At 39.9% G+C, this 8,784-nt stretch overlaps 1 protein-coding gene across 1 annotated transcript; it reads left to right on the forward strand.

Annotated features, from left to right (window-relative positions):
* Nucleotides 1-5,325: 5,325 nt before the first annotated feature.
* Nucleotides 5,326-8,304, forward strand: LOC127783949 (uncharacterized). Its single transcript, XM_052311102.1, has 4 exons — nucleotides 5,326-5,593; nucleotides 5,668-5,761; nucleotides 6,893-6,958; nucleotides 8,158-8,304. The coding sequence occupies exons 1-4, from the start codon at nucleotides 5,496-5,498 to the stop codon at nucleotides 8,302-8,304; spliced, it is 405 nt and encodes a 134-aa protein (XP_052167062.1). The 5' UTR covers nucleotides 5,326-5,495.
* The last annotated feature ends 480 nt before the right edge of the window (nucleotides 8,305-8,784 follow it).

Consider the following 8,784-nt stretch of genomic DNA (forward strand, 5'->3'; position numbering starts at 1 on the left):
TAAAATTTTAATTAATCGACTTAAGTGGAAATCGGGGTATGTCCTAAGTAAAAGTTGGAAGTTTTAAAGCTATTTGGGTTCAAAACCTCATTCGGTTCATTTGTGTATAAAAAAGATGGGTAGAAATTGAAACCATTTTCCCAAACTGTTGGTTTGAGTTAATATGAAACTTTAGTGATCATTATAGGTAGACTAATGACCCTACAATTAACCTTGTGGTACATAAACAAAAACTTTTTTTTAAAGACTCGTCCAACATTCAGAGAGTGTTTTGGCGCTAATAAAATCTAGCAACACTTTTGAGGAGTAACTTGACTAATTTGTGTTTTCTCTTCCACGAGGGGAACCATGTTTCAAGAGACCAAGTGTAACAGCCTGAAAATTTAACTATTTTCTAATTTTGCATCATGCTAATTCTTATGTTCTTAATAACCTTCTAAACCTAGGAAAGTATAATTAGCGGGACCTCCTAAAACTGACTTGTATAAAAGCCTCTATGGTATTTAATCTCTTTTGTGGTTTTCATTTAAAAATATATTTGGTTAAATTGAGGTATTTCTTGATTTGGTTCAAAACCTTCTTTTGACTAAAAATCTTTTTATTCAATTTTGCTTGAAAACCACTTTTTTTTTATTATTATGAATTGTGGTCCAAGAAACATTCCCAATTTTGCCCTTGAACCTAAACCAAAATAATTCCAATCTCATTAGAATTATTTGTTAATCCATCCTTTGATTCTAAACCTATCCTTTGATTCTCAATCCAAATATCCAAATTCCTCCTTTTGATTTAGCCACTAATTTAATTTCTGTGGCTTGATTTCCTTCTCGGCACAAGAATAAAATTATTACGAATATTGTGAACTCTTGTGCTAAGAAAATAGATTATATCTTTGTCATCCAAATTTCCTATTAGCCTCATTCTTTGAAACCCATGCCATATATTTTGAGGCTAAAACCCTATTTATCCTTCTCCAATTATCTTTTTCCCACCTTCCTATTTACATATTAAATTTTATTCATTTATCCCTCACCCTTTCATTTGAGTGCATCAAATAAATTCCATTATATACTACTTCTAAAATATTGCACTCAAATAATTAGGAAATCTCTATTTGAAAATTACTTCCAAAATAAATTCATCTCAAAGGTTAGCCACTTAAATTTCTTCCAAATATTAATTTGGATTCAAACTCCATCCCTCAATTCCCTACACAAATTAGAAAGCCTTTCTATTCATTTGGGCCGAATTCTCCCTCTCTTCCTTCGGCCCAGACCGGCCCAATTCAGCCGATCCGCCTTCTTCCAGGTGCGCGTGTGCAACACGCGCACGCCGCCGCCAACCGTCGTCGCTAAGAAATCGGTGACGTGCTTGTTTTCTCCAGGTCGCCGTAGCCGTGTCTTCGTCGACCTTCTCCTCCGAACCGCCTCTCTCCACTGCCCTCAACCCCTATAAATAGACGGCAAACCTTTCCTTTTCTCCCCCACAAACCAAGCTCTCTCTCTCTCTTCTACCATGGCAGCCACCACCGGCTATTGCCGATCTCCCTCATCGGAGCAATGCTGGCCAGATCCTCGCGCCATCGGCTTTGCCTCGACGAGGCGAATCCATTTCCTCACTTCCCCTTCCTTTCCCCGTCCAAAATAAATCACCACCATCACCTCTTTTAATCGGCCGGACCAAGCTCTTGTGCTCGCCGTTCCGACCTCTTCTCTCACCCCCTTGTCCGGCTAGTGCCCTCCCTAGGTGCGCCACACCCGGGAACACCACCAGCCGCCGGAGTCGCCGTCTTTCAGCCGCCGGAAAACCGGCGCCCCTCCTCCCCTTCCTCTTTGTTCAACCGAAGGAGAGAAGAAGGAAGAGACGGGAGGAAGAAGAAGGAGGAGAAAAAGAAAAAGAAAGACTGACAGGTGGGCCCATGAATAGTAATCTTTCATATTTTCTAGATTTAATTCAAATCCTATTCTTTAGAAGCCCATATCTCCTAAACCGTAGATCCGATTCCGATGAAACTTGGACCTAAATTCATCTAAATTCAAAATCTATATGTTGATACCCAATTTGCTATTTTATAATTTTATTTGAATTTATTCAAATACCGTTTAAATTTATAATTGCCTTTTGCAAGCATTTCCTTTTAACCCAAAATATCTTTTAGCCATTAAAGAGCCGCCGGTTGGAACTTTACGCCTTTCATGGAGACGTTTGCGGTCACCTAGGCCCCGACGTCAAACCGTTGGTTGTAAAGCGCGGCAAAACCCAAACCCAAGGTCGAAGTGCTGCTCCTGGCACCCCACGCCTTGATGCGTATAACGGTCGGAGCTTTACTATTCCCTCGACCTCCATAGCACGCCGCACAGTTAGCTCTCTGGCTCTGTGTGATCCTAGCCACTCCGCCGCCACTCACGGTTGTCGGAGTAACACTTCCACCCCACTAAACCTACACAAATCTCCTATTCCTCTAGTCGTTATCCTTTCTGTTGACACTGGCTAGAGAAGATACCAAATCTAGCCGATACCTTGCTAGTCAAATCCCAATTGTTACCCAAATTCCATACCCTCTACAATACCACCTATCCACCATACTCTTAGCCACCTACTCTCTATCTACCAGAACCTACACATCAAATATAGAGCCTAGCCGATATGCTATCCTACTCCGCTATCGGCCCAAAAATACTAAACCCTAGGTATGATCCTACCAAAACCTACCATCAGCCGATACTAGCTATATATCTGTTTAACCAGTTCAATCATCCAGTATATTTCCTATCCTCCAAACTACATAAACCCACACATGAAATATAAGTGACCCTAGTTGCTTAATTCCTCCAGCCTCCAACCCTTTAGAAACCATACATGAAATATTAGCCTAATAATCCCTATACCCAATAAAAAGGAGATATTTATACCCCCCCAAACCCAGCCTTTCTCGCTCTTCATTGTTTTCTTGCTATTTCATGATTTTTATTGAATTTGGTTCTTCGTCTTTCTTAGTAGAGTCTATTTTATTTTGGATGGCAACCTGTGGTATTTCAAGGATCGGATAATCAGGTTGCCTATCTCGGATTTATTTGCGTTGGAGCAAGGCAAGTTATTATTCCTCTCCTTTGAGCATAAATGCCCTATATTCTATATCTTTAATCTATGCATTAGCCATTCATGATTTCGAATGCATAACCTAAATATAGTAAACCAGATATGCTAGCTTTTGCTTAGCCCTGCCTAGTTAGACTGTATAAAAATATAATGAACTTAGATTGGGACAGTACGCAGGAATTGGTTGATTTCCGGGTGGCTAGTACTGTCTCGGTCGATATAATTGCCACCAAATACTTATGTCAAACAAACGAGTACGACCGTAGCTTGTAGAATGGGGACAGACCTAGCTATTATGTTAATTAACAATGTGGTACATCTGTACAGTGGTTCCTTTTGTAAGTCCTCGCGCAGGAGGCAAATTTACGCCGCGAAGGGTGATTGTAATATTTACCGAGGCGCAGGTAAATATTTGAGATAAATTATGATGACTAGTCTGTTTGTGAACCCTGATTGCGATGACATGGTGTCATACAATCAGTTCTCTCTAAAGACCCCGGGAACGCCAGAACTCCTCTTGCTGCTGATAACGTTACGTTCAGAGCGCATGGGGATTAGAGTTCATGGAACAGGTGCCACAATTGTTAATAACCTAATACTAGGCCACGACTAAAGCCGATGATTATCAGCAAGTCGTGGACTGCGGGTAAAGCGTACATCTACTGCAGTAGAATATTCATGAAACTATTCGAATAGCCATGCTCACGGAATTGAGTAGCGGGACTCATATGGTATTTGGTTAGAAACCTAATTCAAGATTTTACTAAATACTGTTGCATTAAAGTCATTTCAGGCTTTCTTCTTCTACATCCTCTGCTTTCTGCAATTAAATCTAGCCCTACTTAAATGCTACTATTTCATACATTCATATTGAATATAATAGCTTGCTGAGTACATTGTACTCACCCTGCTTCAACCCCACCTTTTTCAGAGTTAATTTGGAGTTCTTATCGAAGCCGGGAGTTCAATCACATAAGTTAGTTCCCTTTAAACCTAGTCTTGAAGTCTACTATTGTTAGATGGTTTAATTCTATAGCAAAACGGCAGAGTTGAGTCATCATATAGCTTCTGCTGTATTAGTTAGCTACAAGTTTGTAAATACCCATATATTTTATGATAATACCTCCTCTGAAACTTTAATCAAATGTATGCAATGAAGATCCAGATCGTTAAACCTGTATCAATCTACTAATCCAGGGCTTGATACAGTCTAAACATGTCGGTTTCCGAATCATTAGTTTTGGAACCCGACACCAAGCTGACTCAATACTAGATAATCCCATGAAGCTCTGTTATTTTCTACTTCTAAGCTTTGTCCAAGCCTCTTTGTATATAGCCAAATTAAATGGTCAAGCAGTAGTTAAGAAACATTGTAGTATAGTCGTTAATCTTTCGCTTATTGGATAATCTACCTGATCATGCTTAGCAATTAGCTAGTAGAATTAGTAATTAGTGTTTGTGTACTTGTGCACCTGTCTGTAGCGAAGTCCAATTTATTGGCTTGTGTGATTTTTATGTCATCCATAATTGGTTGATGCATGTTAAATAAACCTAGAGACTATGCAATAAATCTAAGCAACATAAAATTCCTAGAAGCTCATCATGTCTATTAGACAACCTAAGATGAGCACTATGAAGGTTTCATAATTTTATCATTCTTTTGACTACCTCAAATATATCAGTCAAGTATAGTCGCACTTAGTTAATAGAAACCTAATCGGTAAATTGAAGAAATTTCTAAATGTGTATAAAATTGAACAGAAGTGTATAAGGACCATAATTTATTCAAATACTATTTTATTTATCTAAAGTTAATATAATTTTTCTATAAATTTTACACTTAGTTTTGACCTACTTAAAATTCAATTTATTTCTCAGCATACCCTTATTCACCTTTTTGCCCGAATTAAAATATTTCGAATTTTTGAGTGAAACTTTGAAAAATGGAAACTAGGTGTCTAGGTCTATCTCCACACCAAAGGATAAAACTTTATCGCTATTATTTATTGAACTAACTGAGTGTCACAGTGGAATAGGTGAAAAACTGCTGAAAATTTCTGAAATCTGCCCAAATTCTTGTTCCACCTCTATTCCAGCCTTTACCTCTTAGACCACCACGACTTGGGCCCACTTGTCACTGACCTTGGGTGAGCCCAAAACCCACCCTTGGCCGTGCGCCCCACCTCACCTCTGGACATAAGGTGAGCAGCAAAAAAAAACCTTCTTCTTCCTCCCCTTTCACTTCCCTTGCTTGTTTTTTCTTTTCCTTCTCAAGCTGAGCTCCCAGATCACTTCTCCTCCCCAAATCCCATATAAGAATCCAAGCTCAAGCTCTGCATGTTGGACCACAGCAATCCCCATCATCCAAGCTTTCCATCCATACCAACACCTTGCACATGCATGGAGAGTTGCGGGACATCGAAAAGGGAGAAGAGAGTGGTGGTTTCAGCCTGCATGGTTGCAGCAGCAAGATGACTTTGTTTCCCTACATTTGGTGAGCATCCTTCCCATCCATGGTGTCCCTCTTGTGTGTGCCGTTATGCTGAGCATTTCTAGCCTCCTCCACAGGTCACCGGTTCAAGATTTCAAGGCTAGGAGCAGATTGCAAGCTGTTCTTCTTTACTTGACTGACAGAGCTCGGTTTCTTTGCTTCCCTGTTTTGGTGAGGTGTTAGCCCTTCACCTCAAGCTGAAATGTGGCTTCTTAGCAGTAGGATAAAGTCCTTAATGTATGTTTTTCTTGCATGTGATGTTCTCTACATGCATGCAATAGATCGAGCCATCCAGTGTCGCAACGCTGCATGCATGGTGTCACGAACTCGCTGCCACTTGCAGCCGCCGCCTGCGTGGGTTCGGCCACCACTATCTGGGAAAAGTAGAGGAATGGAATCACAATATCTTTCTCTACATGTTCTCTTTTGATGTCGCCCCCATTCGCGCAACCGTTTGCCCGTCGGTGAGCTTGAGTTCGAGCTCAGCCATGGCTCTGTTGTGTCTCTATTCCGTTAGAGAAGAAGACAGGACCTCCTTGTAATAAAAATAAAAGCTTAGGGTTTGAGCTGCAAAAGTATAGTCCAAAGAATAATTGAAAACATATATGAGAACTAGGAAAACTTCAAAAATCCATAACTAATTCATCTTAAATCATTTTCGAGTGAGCCAAATTTCTATGTATTCGTAAATTCGTAGTTTTTTTTGTTGTAAATTAAAACTTTACAACTTCGGTACTGAAAAAGTCACTCAAATTGTGAGTTTCATAAATACACTTATTTTTGCACCTAGGAGTTGTATAATCTCTAGGAACTTTATGCTATATCCTAAAATTATGAAACCACTTTTGGTTACCTTATAAAGATGTAATCTTTTATCTGAAAAGGAATAATTTGATAAAACTACCTCCTAAAGTAAGTCTAAAACGATTAAGTAATCCTCTTTTTATTAAAGTTGTAAAATTCATAACTAACTATTTGAACTCCAAATGTAGTGAACCAAATTTTGTTAGAACCAGTGAGTTATGCTCCATTACTTGAAAATGGTAGCTTGTTAAAATTAGCTAGAAAATGTCAGTTTTTATATGACGTAGGGTAGTTCTTATGTAATTACAGAAATGCCATTTTCAGTGTATATGGCTTATTATTTTTATATCTCTCAAACCACAAATGTAAATGAGATGATTCTTGTTTCTAAAACCAGTTTATCATACTCTTTACCTACTGTAATTAGGCCATGATTTATAGAGCATGTTTATGCATGCTTATTTGAATCTTATTTGCATATTTGCCTCTTATCGGTAGATTCGGAGAATTCGGAGTGCGTGGAGCAAGACTTTGAGGTTGAGTGTGTTTCCACACAGCAGAAAGGCAAGCGTCTATGCATATTGAACCTATGATTTCACAAAACTCTGATTGCAAAAACTATATATATGCATGAGTCGATTTGCCTTAAAATGTCGGTAACGGGTAGAGTAGTTTATATCTAATTTCATGCATTTCCCTTCCTTTGATATATTGTTGCCATGTAACCTTGTCACCTTCAATTGTAAATGGTTAGGATGGTTTATTCTATCATCGAATGCTTAGTTTTAGTATCGTCGAAAGCTGATGGGTGGAGCCATTGGTAGATTCTAGATTGTCTTAGCAAACAAGGGCATAAAATCTGAGAACTAAACTATTGTTAATTTTGTGAACATGCTTTGATTTGGACGGGTGATAGGGCGATGACGGGATGGAGGTTTTCCCCGATGCAAGTAGCCCCATCTGGATCATCAAGGACCGAACATGTTGACATATATTCAAGCACACTACGTACTTACCACACGCTTTATTTGGGACCAGCTTGTCTTAGTACTAATTGCACTGTGATCATTTATACCACGTTGGAGAGTTGTGAGGGTAGGTAACCCTTTGGAGGGCCTCATTTGTGCCAGTTTGTTTGGGCAAGGGGTGCCTCCCGCGTGGTGCACCCGCCTTAGCCACATCACACATGCACGTGGCAGAATCGTCGGGAACCCCGGCGTGGTAGGTGGTTGGGGTAGGATTAGGAAAGGACATGTAATGTGCTTGAATGACTTGCGGACCACACCTGTGTGGTGTGTAGCACTTGATCCTTGTCCATTACGTGTGGGTCCAGTAGTACACCTCTGATCAGAGTATAATCTATTCGAATAGCCGTGTCCACGGTTACGGACGATGCTTGATGTGTATCTCACTCATGTTAGCATCAAACATGGTTCAAATGGTGTGGGTTTTTCATGGTGTGATGTTGGCATGTTGTGCCACATTGGTTTGGGCAATGGTTGCCCATAGTTGATGATGAGAGCACCGGTTGTGCTCATTTACTTTTCAATTTCATATTTACTTGCTTGCTGTCCTAAATTTCAGATTATGCTATTTCTACAAATGCTATATTTGCAACTTACTAATTGCTGAACAAAATTAGCTTTATGCAAAATCTGAACCACTTAGCCATTTTCTTTGATGTAGAAACATGCATACTCCTTTGTACTATCATATATGGTGTAAGTCTTGCGTACCTTTCGTACTCATGTTGCTATTTTCAGGTGAGGATGCCGGAGTTGATGTTGTGCCCTACTACTATCCCGCTGAGGGTGGCGAGGGTAGTGGGTAGTTGCAGCTTCGCTCTTGCCCCGGTTGGTAGCCCTTGTGGGGTTGTTGGCACACCACGGGTTTTACTTTTGCTTATGTGAATTTGCAAAACTTTCGCTGCTATATTTTGTGTTGTATGATGGCTTGTGAACCCCGTTTTAAAATATGTATCTTGCTGTCCTTTTATCCATAATTATACCTTTGTGATGCTTATCAATTGCTTCCGATGAAAGTGTGAGGCTAGTCGCTTTTCCTGGGGACTAGCTAAGCATGAGTATGGATTTTGAGCAATTGAGATGTTGTAGAGCTTTAGCAATTTGAGTCAAGTCTCCTGTGATGCGTAACACATTTGGTCGCCGCCTTCGTGTGGTTTGACGGGCATGTCTAAGGCTGAAGTTGACTGGCATGGTAAGTCCGAACAATATCTCCTTTGCTCATTATTCGGCATTGTGGATTTTATATCGAATGGTGTCAGTTTGTGATTATATGCACATTGAGGTATGAGTGGCTATTTATGCGTGTATGGATCCCACTCATCCAAAATTATGCGGTGATCACAAATTGCATTGGATGGTATAATT

The sequence above is a fragment of the Oryza glaberrima genome, chromosome 9, assembly GCF_000147395.1.
Source record: "Oryza glaberrima chromosome 9, OglaRS2, whole genome shotgun sequence".
Classification (NCBI taxonomy): domain Eukaryota; kingdom Viridiplantae; phylum Streptophyta; class Magnoliopsida; order Poales; family Poaceae; genus Oryza; species Oryza glaberrima.